Source organism: Lepidochelys kempii, chromosome 1 (genome assembly GCF_965140265.1).
Source record: "Lepidochelys kempii isolate rLepKem1 chromosome 1, rLepKem1.hap2, whole genome shotgun sequence".
Classification (NCBI taxonomy): domain Eukaryota; kingdom Metazoa; phylum Chordata; order Testudines; family Cheloniidae; genus Lepidochelys; species Lepidochelys kempii.
The window spans coordinates 45854577-45872999 of NC_133256.1; the positions used below are offsets into that span (position 1 = coordinate 45854577).

At 38.3% G+C, this 18423-nt stretch overlaps 1 protein-coding gene across 1 annotated transcript in view; it reads right to left on the reverse strand.

Moving 5' to 3' along the window:
• The window catches only part of UBL3 (ubiquitin like 3), a 77832-nt gene that overhangs the window by 9201 nt on the left and 50208 nt on the right, over nt 1–18423 (reverse strand). Inside the window, exon 2 of the mRNA XM_073341055.1 lies at nt 4027–4135. Coding sequence (XP_073197156.1) covers nt 4027–4135 — 109 coding nt within the window. The remainder of the gene's footprint in view (nt 1–4026; nt 4136–18423) is intronic.

The window sequence follows — 18423 nt, forward strand, 5'->3', positions numbered from 1 at the left end:
GCTTAGTGGAGAGGATCTGAAGTTAAGACTCCTAAATTCTGTTCCTAACTTCCCCATTCAATCTTGGGCAATAACTATTCTGTGCCTCACTTTACTTCTGCTTTATTAGTGGTTATAAGTGATATATATGGTTATAAGTTCCTATGCAAAATATTTTTAAATGGATGATAAGGAAGACACTTCCTGTTCCCATTCAGACTCAATATCCATCTGGTTAATTTAGTACCATTTTCCTTCAATGGCAGGAGATTCTCAATCTCTCTGCCCTCCAACATTCAACTGGCTGAGTTCAGCCTCAGTCTAGGACTGATAAGCAGCCACATATATAGTAGGAACACAACAGTTCTCTGATTTGAAAATCATTTTAAATCAGTAAGCAGAAGTGCTCCTCTCTGTGGCTACTGCGCAGTGTTGGATTAGATTTAGCCAGTTGAATTTCCAGAGGGCATAATGAACTGAACATACCCTGAAATTCCTGGAAAAGCTGAATGGTAAGCATCTGACCCTCGCAGAAGAGAGACATATTGATAGATTTCAGGAAATGTCTCATAGCACAGTCTGGACAGATTTATGTACCACAAATTAACTAAGAATCATGTATTTTCCCATGAAGTGTTTTAGCTAAAGTAAATAATGTATAAGATTAGGTGATCACTTATTATTCCTGTTTGAAATTTCTGTCAATTTTCAAAACAAGTCAGCGAATCTGCATTAAGTTTTAAGGGTAAATATTGCAAAACGTTAACAAAATTATTTAACTTCAATCTGCTCTTTCAGAATGCTGACCAGGTATCTGATACCAACTGTTCACAAATCTGCTTCTGCTCTGCTCCATCTACTGTAACATTTATATAGCAAACACGAATATTCAAGAAGGGATAGGAGAAGCCAACCTGTATGCCCAGAATACACAATGGATACAATGGGCAGAGAGGAAGAGAAAATGAAACAGGGGTGTTGGGAAAGGTATTTAAACATTGTGGCAAGTGTGCAACCAGCATCTGGTAGGAAAAGATGCAGGAAGAGAAGAGTGAAAAAGGAACTATTACAATTGATGTCTGTTCACTTTTAGAGGCATCAGGCACAATGACACCTGATTAGAGGCGTACAGAGCACTACAAAGTTAGGGCTGACATCAGAAACAAGTATGAGCGGAAAGTGTGTAGAAGTGGCAGTATTTACTAGATGCCTTACAAGATATGATCAACCTAGACAACTGAAACCATCTGAAATTCAATGTTTTCATTTACTACCTGTTTTAATTGCAATGCATTGATATGCTGTCAATAGAGTAGCTAAAATGAAGTGTTACAATTATCCTGATTATTAGTATCAGCTATTTATCTGCTTGACGAAACTTTATCTATAATTTTCTGCTTTAAGATTTCACTTCTCTGACTACCATCTGGACTGCAGTACTAAAGTTTAGCCAATTTGTAGTACTAGAAAGATGCAATAATACAAGAGGCCAGAAGATGAAAAGTGGCAATTTGGTATATTAATTCCTGACTGATGATCCACCGTTTTATGTTTTTAATCTTTGCTCCTTGGCAGAGTCTCAAGAATTCTTCCCCTTAAACAGTCACTCGGGATATTTAATTTTCATAAGAAAAACACTTCTCCACTAGCTAAACCAATGAAAAAAAGTTCAACTGAAAAATGTCATAACGCTTATCAGACAATCATCGTAAGAGAAAATTTAATTATACCAACAAGGATAAAGTAATTTTAGAAAAGAGGGAATAAAGAGAAACTTTTCTAGCTTGGATATCAACTATCTGTCTGAGCAAATGAATCAAACTGGACAGCCTCACTGGGAGTGAGGAAGTTTTTAAATTAAGAGTATTTCAACCTATACATGGGGGGAAGGGAATAGAAGAGAGGTGGCTTAAGCATGCTAGTTTATAACCCTTTAAAATCATCAAATTTAGGCAGCTGACAGGACATTTCAGATACATGGCAAAATTCTGCCCTCAGTTGCAGTGATGTAAACCGAGACTATCTCCACCAAACTCAGTGATGTTAATTTGGATCTGTATTATTGTACCTAAGAGCACAATTTCGTCCATATCTCTGAAAGACCCCAAGGCAGATTCATCTCTGCACATCTTATGGACAAATCAAACAAATAAAAAACTTGGGGAACAGATTCAACATAGTCACCTTTTTAAATAATTTTAATGTGTCATTCTAGGTCAGTTATAATCAACCCTTGTAACAAAGATAGTTTTCAAATTTTAAAGAACAAGAGATTATTCACATATGCTCATTGCTTGGGAAGGCTTAAACAAGTCAATATTTAATTTCAGAGCTGCCTCAATTTTAAATAATTCCAATTTCTTCCTCTCAGAACTAACCTAACACATGAAATGGGATTTAAAGAGATGGAGAAGAGAGATCACAATTTCACTGACAAATCTAGGCACTGTACTTTCTCCTACAATATAAATAAGGCCATTAGCAGCTATTTGTTCTAAAGATTTACATACACATAACAACTTGATCTGTAATCATATTCAGCCTATGAGCCATTTCTCTTGTACATGTTGCATACTATGATCACACATTAACTTTAGCTGTCGTTCCTTAGGTAATATGGAATGGCTTTCTTCCTATTAAAATATGTAATTTTCTTCATTCTTTGTTATGTGTACAAGGTACAAATCTCAGTTTTAATTGCTGCTGCAAAAGTCTGAAGTAGTCAATGTGATGAAATGCTACTAATTAGATTCACTGACACACAAATAAGAGTCACAAAATATAAATTCCTGATTCTGTGTTACATAGTGCCTGTTATGCGCTTTAATAGCTAGGCAGGGTGCCGACTTGAAACTGCAATGTAATATACTCAGGAGTAAATTTAAGAGGAAAAACAGTTGTTTCAGTCATTACTAATTCACACAAATGCACACTAGATAAATTTTATTTTGTCAGTTGTGTTCCAGAAGCACACTAAAACAATGTACAGTAGATACTGAGTTGCCATACCAAAGAGAAACATTGGTCCAGCTAGTTTGGTATAAAAAGTCTCCAACAGCCGTGTCTCTGTGTCTAATACTTTAGAGGACCACAAACCTCCTCATTGTGCTTTTTGTCAACTGTGTAAAGCTGCATCAGGGACAGAAAAATTCCTTCCTAACCTTCAGAGGAGACCAGTTTAGGGCCTAAGCATGTATTATTGATACTCCTATTGACATAGATAGCACAGATGCACATTATTCCTGTTCATGTGCAGTAATTTTCTAGCCCTCTTGCAACACTAAGTTAATGGCCTCCCATGACCTCCAGTATCAGAGAATGTATAAGTATTTTCTTTCATCAAATTTAACGTCATTTCTCAGTTTTGGCTTGTGTTTTGGATTGAGGGACAGGGAGATGAAGATTGCCTGATCAGTTTTTGTTGAACAATTCATTATTTTACTTACACCCACACCATCTCAGTTTATACTTCTACTTTCCAAAATAAATACTCCCAAATAATTTAAAATATCTTCATATTTAAATTTGTTCCCAGTTTCCCTCATCCTTTAAAGTCATTTACAATTGCCTTTTATCATTACCTTTTTTCTGGACATTACTGTATTTTTGTAGGTTGATTCTGAGGCAAAGCGATCAAAAATACAAAATATTTGAGGTTCAGTTTTGCTATTTCATTCATATAAAATGGCATATTTTCCTTACTTATCCTTAGACAAAGGGTATAATATCTAACACCCACCAGAATCAGTCTGCAGTTATTAGATTTGTACCAAGTCTGTCTAGAAAAAAATTCAAGATGAGGGAAAAGCAGTACGTAGGGCACAATGAATACGAGAAGTAGCCTCAGAAATAAACTGGGCAATGGATCATACAAAATTTGAGATGTTGAAGTACCATTGAAAACAGAGGATAAAATATCTCTATATAAACTTCCATTTGAATATGAAGAACAATGATAAAATTGTTAACATTTCAGTCTTAATTACAGAAGAGTAAACAGTTTTAACTGGACAGTTAGCAGCTAAAGGACACATAAGAATGACTCACCCATAGGCCAGTTGTCATACACATGTTTTGCAATATCTGCAGCAGAATCATTTGGTGAAAACAAGAACTCTTTCGTTTTCCCACTTACCAAGATGAGGCGCAAATTTATCTGTAAAGAAAATGGAACATTAGGAAGATTTGCTAAAAATAAATACAAATGCACTATTTAATCAAAAGGCTATTTAAATTGCCAGTCATTCACTAGTTTTAGCAACTAATCAGTCCAAATTAGTCTGGAAAAAAAATCACAACAGATTTAAACAGAAAATATTAAATATAGACAACCGTATTTCAACCGTATTTGCATCAACCAAAAAGGATGGACAGAAGGGATTTTTCCCATAGATGAGCCAAGAAGATGACAATTATACTAATAAAATGTATCATGTATATTAAGGCTCTTTAATTCGATCACAATATATGCAAATGCCTTTTATTAGTTAACAGTACCATCGAATACAGTTTTTCAGGGAACAAACAAGTTCATTAAAGAACACTGCTAAATGCTAAGAATTCATCGTCTCTTGACCTTTTACTTAACTGAAGGAAGAAAAATATGCAAATTTAAAAATATGAAATTCTGCTTCTAAAAATTAAACCCTAGACTAACTCCAAACCCCTCTTCTGTATATCTGCACCTTGACTGTCAGACCTGACTTTACCACATGGACTCACTACAGAATATTAGAAAGTCAAACAGCCTCTAGACAGTGCCTGTACGTTTTAGGACTTTGAATCTTCTGCTGATCTCTCTAACTTGCAACTTTACTTTTCTCCCAAGGAGAATAAGATCCTGACTCCGTGAAGTAATTAATAACACCATCATTTTTCTCTTAGATGTCATCAAACGATACGTCCAGATATTGGCATCTTCAATTATTATTTCCCCCTTTTCTGTTTGAGAGTTACTAATGGACTGAATCAAGACATTCCATCCCTACAGGACCCAGCCCACAGACCAAAAAATGATAGAAAGACGTCCTAATGTCTAGGTCTCAAAACGGTCCTGGTTACAGCAATATTAGTAGTGGCTAAATGATTTTCAAAGCCTAAATTTCCAACCCCACCCCCTCACCATCTACCATTCTGTTCCAAGTAATATTGCTTAGTCAGGGCCGGCTCTCGGTTTTTTACAGCCCCAAGCAAAAAAATGTTTGGCAGTGTCCCCGCCCTTTTTTTTTTTTTTTGGCTTTTATACATGTTTGCACTTTGAAATGTTTTTGTTGGTTTGTTTTGGGTTTTTTTGACTTTAAAATAAAAAAAAATGAAAACAGAGAATTTGTAGTTAGTGAAATAAAACAAATTTCCTACTAGTGTACTCATTTAATTTTAACAAAATCACAATTACAAACAATTTGGGTTCAACTATACAGTGTAATGAAAAACATTAGTGTCTTCTGGTGCGTGCAGTTTTTCATTAATTAAAAATTTATATGAACTGAATTTTTCTGGTTTTAATACTTGCATAGTCTTTTAATAATTCAGTGAAATCTACACTTTGTGCAATGGTACTTTCAACTGAAATTCACGTGAGTCCTGACAAACGATTTTCAGACATGGTGGACCTCAAATAATTTTTTAGTAATTTCAGTTTTGAGAAACTGCGCTCCCCAGAAGTCACTGATACTGGTAAATGTTAAAAGAATGTGTAATGCTATAGCAGTGTTTGGAGTGAGGTGCTCGGGGCTGTACAGCCCGCCCATGGGCCCCCCACCCAATCTCAGACCCGGTCCCACCCCTGCAGAGGGGACAGTAACCGACAGAGAGGCTGGGGGGCGGGTCAGCCACGGGGAGGGGGGCGGACCAGCGTCAAGCCGCCAAGGGCAGCAGGTCCCTTACTGGCTGCGGGTCCTGCCCCGATCCCGGGCTCTGCTTGGCTCCGGCTCCTCTGCCGCTTGTGACACACGCTGCAGGGGCAGGCAAGGGGGGAGGAGCCACATTGCCCCGCTCCCCCAGTGGCGTGGGGCCAGGGCAGGGACCGCCCCCGGGGCCGGGACCCCTGCGCTGAGCCCACCGCCCCGGCCCCATGCAGGGGCTCATTGGTTGACCCTGAGCAGGGCCGGGGGAAAAAAAAAAGGATGGCCGGAATCCCGCCCCTGGAAACGTACCGCCCCAAGCATGTGCTTGCTTTGCTGGTGCCTAGAGCCGGTCCTGAGCATAGTGATAACCACAGGGCTAACCTCCGCAGCACACTTGGGTGTGCTAGACAAAATGCCTTTAGATATATGGTTCCCCTTGCCACTTCTCAGCCCTTGAGCTGTAAGACAATGAATAATTACTATAACAATAAAAAGTGAGGCTTTACTGGATTTTGACCTGTATTCTACAGGGTTTTTTTTCCACTTGCTATACTACTCACAAATAGGAGCTTGAACAGAGATTCAGCTTAAAAGTTCTACAGGACATGATATTTCTATCAGTTTTTTCTTTGTCTGAAATTCACTTAGGAATCCAGTAAGGGGGAAAATAGGCTACTGTACAAATGAAATGATTATTCTTTTTCTTAAACTCCTGTCATAATGGCAGAAACCTTGTTTTTTGACTGTAGTCCAAATGTCAATGTTTGTTTATTTATTTTTGCATAAAGCCCATAAATAATTTTATGGTATACCACAGTATTTATTATAGTTTGCATTGTTCTGTACAACACAGATCAAGTCAAAGAAGATGTAAGGCAGGAAGGAGCAGGAGTTGTAGAAAAGTTATTTAAACAAGGAAGATTCTTCAAATGCTCAGACCAACCCCAACAGAAAAACTTAAGAACAGTCATACTGAGAAAGCAACAGAAGATTGCCAAATAGGCTGTTCACAGACACACATTACAGCATATACAAGGACTGTTTGAATTGTGCGTGTTTGGAGATATTCAATGCTACAGAAAAACCTTTAAACCTACAGTACTAGATTAATCTGTTTCAACAATCTGTGTTATATTTTAACAACTCCTGTCTCTACTCTCACTGAACTGACAAACAATCCAGAAGGTTGAGAAAGGATCTAATCTAAAATAGTTACACTACTACTTTTTTAGGTGAATAGTCTTGTCACCAAACATTGACTGTCCAGCACTGCCAAAGACTGATGAGCTAAAACAGACAGAGCAATGCCTAAGGCAATAGTCCTTGTATTAATCAGAGAACTTATTCCCCACTTAGTACAGTATTTAGGGGATGGCATATTTCCTTGTTTTTCTGCTTCTTAGGCTTGTCAGGCTCACTACAGAAAACAAAGATGACGTAAAAATAGTGTGAAAATGTAAGTAACTGCAACATTTCTGTCAGGACCTAATGCTGTCCCTTACAGATCTCTGAGTAAATACACAATTTAAAATGAAGATAAGCAACAGAAATGAAAAAGTGAGTAAAAATGTTCATTGACATTCATCCTACATGGCTGACTCCATTACTGCTGAAATTCTGCTATTGTCTCAGAGGTTCACATGATCCTGTGATCCAATATCAAGATGCTTCAGGTAACGCTAACAAATTTTTAAAGAGTATACTACAACTATATGTAGACCAACGTTTTTGTTTCTGTCTCAAAATGTGACCATTACTGAATATTAGCAAAAGCCTGAAGCAAATCCCTAAAATACTTAAACAGATGTTAGGTCAAGTTATGTAAGGAAACAACTGCTCTAATAAATGGTTAAATATTTTCTTATTTATAGCACTGCAGACTATAGCCATATTTTTAGTGTGCGTGCTTGTCTAAATTTTAAATCTAATTTTTTAAATCTTCTCTTGAAGGAATCTTACTGTTCATTGTGGTGTGACAGTCCCACAAGGTCTGAATCTGAGAGTCTAGTCTTTAAAATCTCCTTGAGACACCGTGAACTGTTATAGGCATTCAACTCCTACACTACTTACTCTGCAAAACTCTCCGATTAAGATGATATTTTTAAAGATACTATTGCAAATTTGAGAGTCTGAATGCATATAGTAGGGGAGAGCCTGAGTAATGGACGAGTTATCTAATATACAAGTAGCTAATTTTAAACTCCTACGGTTATACAATGATTCAGATGCCAGTTGTATAATACATCATATCTCATCATTTGAAAGGCTGCAATGGAATTAAAATGTGTCCCCAGATGATTACCAAAAAGAGTTATTTTTCTTCCTTCTTCCTAAGGAGATCCTCTACCCGTGTTATGCCTTCTGTGCTTTTCATGATCGTGGCTGGTTTGTCCCTCCATGGGGGATAGGACAACAATGAGTCTTGTGATTTTTTTTATGAAGACTACAGAAGATAGGTTCCAGCCTCTTGCTGTGGGCAAGACAACCCCAGAGTCTTTGCTATGAATTTTAAAATTCAAGTTTCTTTATTGTAGTAACAACTGAGATGTTATTGATGAAAGGTGAAAAGAGCCAGTGATGTTAGAAGTAATATTTAGTGTCAATTCTGGACTATGTCCACTCTGGTTGGTTCTTGCAGAATCAAATTATGAACATTACGTTTGAGAATTTTAAGCATATAAAGTCACTAACTTTTAACATTATCTTTCATAACCCTCATTTCTTGGCAGCTTAAAATGTTTTTATGAACATTGTAAATGTGGGGAAGGAAGTGGCTTGGTGAACAAATTTCTTCACTGCAAGCGTGTTTACTGGGTGAAAATGACAGCCATTTTTGAAAAACAGGCTATAAAATTGTTTGAATGCTACCGATTCCCTAGAGTTTCATTTTCTGGCCCAAGATAGGATTCTGCAACACAAGAATACTGTAAACCGTTGTAAATAGCAAGAAGTGAGAAAAGTAAGTTACAGTATTTCCATCCTATTCTTTTAATTTAGATATTGATATTATCAATTTTTATATTACACTGATGACTAGAGGCTTCCAATCAGGAAAAAAGGATCTTCATAAAGCTATACACTATACATACATAGTGTTAGTACCTGTCCTGAATAATTACAGTCTATGATGTATCTGAGGGGTAGTCGTGTTAATCTGTATCCACAAAAACAACAAGGAGTCTGATGGCACCTTAAAGACTAACAGATTTATGTGGGCATAAGCTTTTGTGGGTAAAAAAACCCACTTCTTCAGTTGCCAGAAGTGGGATTTTTTACCCACGAAAGCTTATGTCCACATAAATCGGTTAGTCTTTAAGGTGCCACCAGACTCCTCGTTGTTTTTGAGACTATGATGAGGTCTCTGAGATAACTTGGGTTTGCGGGTATTATTTTTCCACAAAGTATGCAACATTTACAAAATTCATAGAATCATAGAATATCAGGGTTGGAAGGGACTTCAGGAGGTCAACAAGTCCAACCCCCTACTCAAAGCAGGACCAATCCCCAACTAAATCATCCCAGCCAGGGCTTTGTCAAGCCTGACCTTAAAAACCTCTAAGAAAGGAGATTCCAGTGCTTTACCACCCTCCTAAGGAAAAACTTTTTCACAATATCCAACCTAAACCTCCCCCACTGCAACTTGAGACCATTACTCCTTGTTCTGTCATCTGCTACCACTGAGAACAGTCTAAATCCATCCTCTTTGGAACCCCCTTTCAGGTAGTTGAAAGCAGTTATCAAATCCCCCCTCATTCTTCTCGTCTGCAGACTAAATAATCCCAGTTCCCTCAGCCACTCCTCATACATCGTATGCTCCAGCCCCCTAATCATTTTTGTTGCCCTCCGCTGGGCTCTTTCCAATTTTTTCGCATCCTTCTTGTAGTGTGGGGCCCAAAATTGGACACAGTACTCCAGATAAGGCCTCACCAATGCCGAATAGAGGGGAATGATCACGTCCCTCAATCTGCTGGCAATGATTCTACTTATACAGCCCAAAATGCTGTTAGTCTTCTTGGCAACAAGGGCACACTGTTGACTCATATCCAGTTTCTCATCCACTGTAACCCTTAGGTCCTTTTCTGCAGAACTGCTGCCTCGCCACTTGGTCCCTAGTCTGTAGCAGTGCATGGGATTCTTCCATCCTAAGTGCAGGTCTCTGCATTTGTCCTTGTTGGACCTCATCAGATTTCTTTTGGCCCAATCCTCTAGTTTGTCTAGGTCCCTCTGTATCCTATCCCTATCCTCCAGTGTATCTACCACTCCTCCTAGTTTAGTATCATCTGCAAACTTGCTGAGGGTACAATCCACGCAATCCTCCAGATCATTAATGATCATTAAATTGTGGGAAGGAAACTTCTTCTCTGTCATGCACAGGAAATATGTTTAATGAAAAACTTGTTGGGCCAAGGGAGTAGAGAGGGTGGCAAACAGCATATAGAAACACAGAGATTTAAGTTTCCCTTTTTGCAGTCTGATATATTTAGTTCCTGGTTCATTTTCATAATTAATGTTTTAAAAGAGCGAGATGTTCTCCAAAGCTTAAAGATAAATCTGGGGCTCCTAAAGATTCAGTATCACTAGCCCAGAAAAAGTCCTCTCTGTCTCTAGGTACACATCACCACACAATACAAACTTTACTTATCAGTGTCAGATTTGCTTAACAGAGATTGTAAAGAGCTGGAAAAATCAAACCAGTGGCTTGAAGAAAAAGCTTGGATCAATGCTAAGGTTCTTGGAACACACAGGCTAAAAAGTGAGGTCCCCTTTCTCCACCAAAAACTATGAGGATTATACTGTTTTTTTGAGTATGCCATGACTCTTTTGTATCTCTGGGACGTCCTAGCAGGCAACACAAACACATACCTGTCAAATATCCAAATATTTTTTAAAGCGCCACACAATCTTTCTACAAAAAGAAAAGGAGTACTTGTGGCACCTTAGAGACTAACAAATTTATCTGAGCATAAGCTTTTGTGAGCTACAGTTCACTTCATCCGATGAAGCTCACGAAAGCTTATGCTCAAATAAATTTGTTAGTCTCTAAGGTGCCACAAGTCCTCCTTTTCTTTTTGCGGATACAGACTAACACGGCTGCTACTCTGAAGACAATCATTCTAGTTTTTCAGGATCAGGAATACCATTTTACAGTATTCTGCTGTTCAGGGACCTCAAACTAATTATGAATATATGTTTAAAAAAACATTTTACCCTTATAATGTCCCATGCTTCAGAAGCATGCTCTTCTTTACACTGCTATGACTAAAATAAAAATTAAACCAGAATGTAATTTTACACAGGATCATTTCATCCCAAAGGAACCCAGAGCACTTTACAAACTTTATATACTACTTAATAAAATAGATAAAACCCCTAATTAAAAACATCTACAACATAAAATACATCCACATGACATTATAAAATTTTTTTTAATAATGTTTCCACTACTGGTTATTCTATTTATTGTAAGAGAACTGACAGTGCAAGAAATGGCTTTGGAGAACTTTCACCTTTAAGTAAACTTTGATTAACTATTTTACATTTCCTAAAAGGAACTACTACTTTGACATTTTTTACCTAAGACTTCTATAGCCAAGAGATTAGAGGGAGAAAAGTTAGTTTCCCTGTATTCAGTTTGTTTACTCTAGTGCAGTTAGGTTCACTGTTTCTCCAATGTAGTTAGGCTCGGCAGAATTCAAATTTTTATTTTTTATAATTTTGACTGATATCAATGTTAATTTCAAGCATTTTTTTATTTTTATCTATTTAAATTTTCATAGTTGTGGGAAATTATGGGGTGAGAGGGTGTCAGACTATAGTTATTTAATGGCTGTCACGGAGATTCGAAAAGTTAAATTTTATAACCATTAAAACACAAACTGTCAATATCACGTCAAAATAGAAAAGTAAATATCCTTAAAATCAAAATAAAATAAGTTTTCAAAGAGCATTTTTCTTACTTTGCTTATCTGTAAATTTATATTATTATTGACAGAAATATTTTTGTTTGTATATGTATAGTGAAATCAACATTTACCAACATTTAATGATAAAAATCTAATCCTTCCAACTCTAAATATAGTCAGTTTCCCTGAGTACAGGACTTTCCCACAACATGAAAGAAAATCAGCTTTTTTTAAAAAATAGGAAAATGTGGTCCTAAACCTGCACTGAGGACCATGCAGTCATATCCATGTCCACACAGAGCCCCTACTGAAGTCAAAGAGGGTCCACCTGCTTGCTTCTCAGTGCAGGATGGGGGCCTATGAGCTGTGACTGTAAAACCACACATATTAGCTGGTGACAAGTATAGCCCCTGAAAGAACTGAGGGGCGGGGCGGAGGGGCAAAGAAGTTGACTGCCATTTTAATAGTTACCACATCACATATGTTACAAACGCTATTCCATTAATGGCTATGTTTTGAAGATACATATTATAAGTTGACTTATACAGCACTTGTGGAAATCACTAAACTCGGCCCATAAAATGGCCCTATTTCTATAGTAAATTCCTTATTTTGAAGCAGAGCGAGATGAACAATGGACAAAGATTAAAGAAAGTAAGTGGCAAAAACAAATTTGTGGCATGGAGCACTATGAAGTTTTATTGCCACTCATTTGGTAGACCTGCATAACTCACTTGTAGCCACACCACTTTTGAAAAAGGTGGTCATCCCAAACATGAGGCCATAAAAACTTTATAGTATGCAATACTTCACTCTCTAGATTTATATGAACTATGTAACTATTTTTATAACAGGAGCACTGATCACTTTATAGGGAATAGTTTTAAAGAAAAAAACAGACTTGTTTTGTATGTGTAATTGGCCCCTTGAAGTGAGGAATGATTGGGAAGACTTTGTACAGGTAAGGCAGTCGCAATATACATTGGCAAAGTCTGGAGAAGCAAGTAAGGGGAACAGAGACAACACTAAACTTGTTAAATTAAATTACATTTAATTCTAATACAACTCAGATTTTGAACTGATTTGTTCTGTATCTAGAGCTCTGTTAAACAGTAATAATGACCATTTCAAAAAATTTCTTAGAGATAAGGTGTGTGAGGAAATCTCTTTTATTAGACCAACTTCTGCTGGTGAGAGAGAAAAGCTTTTGAGCTTTCTGTGTAAGCTTGAAAGCTTGTCTCTTTTACCAACAGAAGTTGGTCTAATAAAAAGTAATTACCTCACCCACCTTGTCTCTCTAATATCCTGGGACCAACATGGCTAAAACAACACTGCATTCAAAAAATTCCTTATCATTCAATCCCCCTTTTCTCGCCCTCTCTCCCCAAAGATCTTTAGGACTGGGAATGTACCTTTGCTTGTTATGTGAAATATCTAAAACACTATTATATGACCAAAACTAAAAATAATTATTATTGGCCTAACTAATCAAAAGATTCAGAACCACCTGGACAATGCAAATCCCAGATGCTGGCTCCATAGGAGACTAACTTATTCAGGGTCAAATGGACAAAGTTCACCTCCCAAATCAATTATTTTTACCTGCTGTCAGATGTCTGGCTACGCAGCTCCTGCTAATTCAGTTTACAATTCCCCATTGTCTCCCCCTGGAAAGCTATTGCATATGGCTAAGCAGCCCACTGGAATTATTCTAGTTCTATTGTAAAAAACAAAAAAACCCTCAAAGAAGAAAGAGAAACTCCATAATTTATATATGCTACTATTAAATTAACGAGCAGTCCCATTCCTCCCAATCCCAAATTCCTCACTTCCCATAAACATCACCCCAATAACATTTGCTTCTTACGCAGCCCTTCTCTACAGAAGCATCTTTCCCTCAATGTCAGTAGATTCTGGTTATTTTGGACCAATGAGGGGAGTAGTATCCACCAAGTCCCATAGAAAACTAGTGTATTCTACCCACAAAGTCATCTTTAAAGAGCCTGCAAACATGTAGAGAGGAGCTACAAGGAGTGGGGCAGGAAGAGCCAAAATTATCCATGCCAACAGTAACGTGGGCCTCCCAATTTGGAGGCAGGGGTGTGTGAGTGCACACACACACTGTGGAAGAGAAAGAAAGACATGACTAAAGAAAATGGAAAAAAAATTAAGACAGCTGCTTTATGGCTAGCAACTTTTATTTTATTCATGTTCCTACATATTTTCATGTATGACCCTTATAAGGAGAGGAAGAAAGAAAGACATTACTCGTGCACTAGAGAGAGCATACAGAAAGGTCCTTGTGCACTAGGAAAAGGTGGGAGTGAAATGGCAGTCTGGGTTTCCTGCTGAGAGACAGAAGGGAATGAAGCAGAGAACATTGAAGACTGGGGAAGCGTGTGCAGTGGAGCTGGACATGGAGACATCAGGAACTCTAAAGCCTGAATCAAGAAGTCAGTGAGACCATAGGCAAAGATGAATACAAGCTTCCAGATGTAAATCCTGATGCAGCTGAAATTAAGGGCAAAATTCTATTAACTTCAACGGGACCAGAATTTGGCTCTTCAGCTGAAAATCAAATACAAGGATGTCACTAAAACACACAATATGAAACCGAACATTTCAGATCTGTGTTATTAACTGGCAATGAAGTCAGCATATTTAGGACTGCAAATGACATTTGGTCATGTGATCTCATTAGATCCAATACACTAATTTTCCAGCACATTAAGATAGACAATGCTCGTTCTGTGATACTGCATTTACTGTGAATACTAATTTCTCTGAACTAACTTAAGAATGTCAGTTGTGCATTGCCTAGGGAGCTAATTTATTTACTTACATTTATTTTAAATGGATTAAAATGAATAAAAATGGTTTAAAAAACAACAAACAATATACATAGGAGCACTCAGTTTTCCAAAATTTACTTTAGCCACACCAGGATTCTCCCATGAGCCCAGGTTACATTAGGAACAGAGCAGGACCAGAGGAGCATTTCCATGTTAAAGTGTGTATTATTTTTTTTCAAATTATGAATGACATGTTTTACTACCAAGAGAAACAAAGGTAGTTACGGTATTTTAGAAAAAAGAAAAGGAGTACTTGTGGCACCTTAGAGACTAACCAATTTATTAGAGCATAAGCTTTCGTGAGCTACAGCTCACTTCATCAGATGCATATCGTGGAAACTGCAGCAGACTTTATATATACACAGAGAATATGAAACAATACCTCCTCCCACCCCACTGTCCTGCTGGTAATAGCTTATCTAAAGTGATCATCAGGTGGGCCATTTCCAGCACAAATCCAGGTTTTCTCACCCTCCACCCCCCCACACAAATTCACTCTCCTGCTGGTGATAGCCCATCCAAAGTGACAACTCTTTACACAATGTGCATGACAATCAACTTGGGCTATTTCCTGCACAAATCCAGGTTTTCTCACATCCCCCCACCCCCATACACACACAAACTCACTCTCCTGCTGGTAATAGCTCATCCAAACTGACCACTCTTCAAGTTTAAATCCAAGTTAAACCAGAACATCTGGGGGGGGGGTAGGAAAAAACAAGAGGAAACAGGCTACCTTGCATAATGACTTAGCCACTCCCAGTCTCTATTTAAGCCTAAATTAATAGTATCCAATTTGCAAATGAATTCCAATTCAGCAGTTTCTCGCTGGAGTCTGGATTTGAAGTTTTTTTGTTTTAAGATAGCGACCTTCATGTCTGTGATTGCGTGACCAGAGAGATTGAAGTGTTCTCCGACTGGTTTATGAATGTTATAATTCTTGACATCTGATTTGTGTCCATTTATTCTTTTACGTAGAGACTGTCCAGTTTGACCAATGTACATGGCAGAGGGGCATTGCTGGCACATGATGGCATATATCACATTGGTGGATGTGCAGGTGAACGAGCCTCTGATAGTGTGGCTGATGTTATTAGGCCCTGTGATGGTGTCCCCTGAATAGATATGTGGGCACAATTGGCAACGGGCTTTGTTGCAAGGATAAGTTCCTGGGTTAGTGGTTCTGTTGTGTGGTATGTGGTTGTTGGTGAGTATTTGCTTCAGGTTGCGGGGCTGTCTGTAGGCAAGGACTGGCCTGTCTCCCAAGATTTGTGAGAGTGTTGGGTCATCCTTTAGGATAGGTTGTAGATCCTTAATAATGTGTTGGAGGGGTTTTAGTTGGGGGCTGAAGGTGACGGCTAGTGGCGTTCTGTTATTTTCTTTGTTAGGTCTGTCCTGTAGTAGGTAACTTCTGGGAACTCTTCTGGCTCTATCAATCTGTTTCTTTACTTCTGCAGGTGGGTATTGTAGTTGTAAGAAAGCTTGACAGAGATCTTGTAGGTGTTTGTCTCTGTCTGAGGGGTTGGAGCAAATGCGGTTGTATCGCAGAGGCATTGGCACCCTGACAGCAGGATTGTCTGGCTATGTAGACTCCCTCCTCAGGCCCTACGCTACCAGCACTCCCAGCTACTTGGAATTCATTTGCAAATTGCATACTATTAATTTAGGTTTAAATAGAGACTGGGAGTGGCTAAGTCATTATGCAAGGTAGCCTGTTTCCTCTTGTTTTTTCCTACCCCCCCCCCAGATGTTCTGGTTTAACTTGGATTTAAACTTGAAGAGTGGTCAGTTTGGATGAGCTATTACCAGCAGGAGAGTGAGTTTGTGTGTGTATGGGGGTGGGGGGGATGTGAGAAAACCTGGATTTGTGCAGGAAATAGCCCAAGTTGATTGTCATGCACATTGTGTAAAGAGTTGTCACTTTGGATGGGCTATCACCAGCAGGAGAGTGAATTTGTGTGGGGGGGTGGAGGGTGAGAAAACCTGGATTTGTGCTGGAAATGGCCCACCTGATGATCACTTTAGATAAGCTATTACCAGCAGGACAGTGGGGTGGGAGGAGGTATTGTTTCATATTCTCTGTGTATATATAAAGTCTGCTGCAGTTTCCACGATATGCATCTGATGAAGTGAGCTGTAGCTCACGAAAGCTTATGCTCTAATAAATTGGTTAGTCTCTAAGGTGCCACAAGTACTCCTTTTCTTTTTGCGAATACAGACTAACACGGCTGTTACTCTGAAACCTGGTATTTTAGAAGCTTCCTTGAAAGTCTTCAGATGTAAGACCTCAGGGGGGAGAGAAAGAGAGAATTTCTTCATCCTTTAAAATTATTTTGTTTGATTTTTCATGGAGATGGGAGTCCCATGTATCAGAGCATATGGACTAATGTCATGGTGAGTCTCCCACCAGCAGACGAAGGCTGGATAGCTCTCCTTCTGAAAGCTATTAAAACTGTTCCTTGTTTGGGCCCAATGTGGATGGGTACAAGAGAATGCCAACATGCTCCCATCCAGGGTGGCAAGGGAAAGAGGGACAAGCCTACGGCCAAAATGCTGAACCTATATGCCAACCTGAATGGCTGGTAATGCAGCCATTAATTCAGCTCAAATTTCTGTTCTATTCATATTCTATTGTGAAGCATGTTGCATTTTATGTTTTTAATGCTGTATTCAGAACTGTTTTAAATAGAAATATTTGAACAAGTGTAATAATTTTACATGAAATGCTGAAATGAACAATATCTGCCACTGAATTTAGACACAGCTTGAATAATTCTAGAAAAAAAATGGCCATGCTGCAGTGTATGGAGAAATGAAGAGTTATTGGCCATTCATGTAGTGAGGTCATTGCTTATTCTTTAAACACACTACACATAAGTTACTAGCCAGAAAATGATGTGGAAAATGGTGGTCCCATGAAGGGTCCCCAGGGTCAGCATCCCTACAGAAACCTCAGCACTCTTTTCCGACCCAACAGATGAACATGGTAGAATTTGGGCTTCTCACCAATGTGTTGTCCTAGAGTCTTGGTGGTGGGACCCACAGTCCTCTTTTGTTTCTATGGCTTGGCTACTATGCATCTGGTAAGTTTTTCTAGCCTTGACTGCAAGTATCAAGAAAAACTGAAAAAATTCTGTACTTACAAGTATTTTTTTTTAAGTGAGCTAAGCAGAGAATTACACCTTGAAGCAGAGACAAATTTCAGTTCACTTGAGCAGAAATACCATGAAATTAAATTTTTATCATCAGCAACTGATTCCAAGTTTCATTGAACTTACTGTGTACCATGGCAGTCAGCCAGAATTTTGCCATTTCAAAGCACTATCTAAACCATTGAGCTGTGATAATTAAAGGCAAAATACAGGACATAAGATATTTTTATCTTTGATGCAAAAGATAGTAAAGTTTAATTGAAATGGCTGTTTAAGTAACTATAGATCTGGTTTACTCAAGTGAAAGTAAGCAATTCGGACATGAATGAAAGCAAAATCCCTTCTTCCTAATTGGGTTCTTCCTAATATAGCCCATAGCCAACATTTAATCACATGATAAGAGGATTAAGGATTGTGAGGTTACTTGCTAGTTGCCCTAGAACAGAACTCCTTACAAGCCAACAACATGATCTAGGCCATTGAATGTGCTTCTCAGAGCAGGCCAATGGTCATTCCTTACCTTCAGAGATTTTCATCCTTAATGAGTAACGCTTAAAGCACAATAAAACATAAAACTTGCTTTTAAAGAAATCTACATATTTGTTTTGTTCAAACACCAAACGGGATGGGATAAATTCATCGCTGACGCAGCCCCACTGAAGTCAACTGACTGACATCAAAGGCATTACAT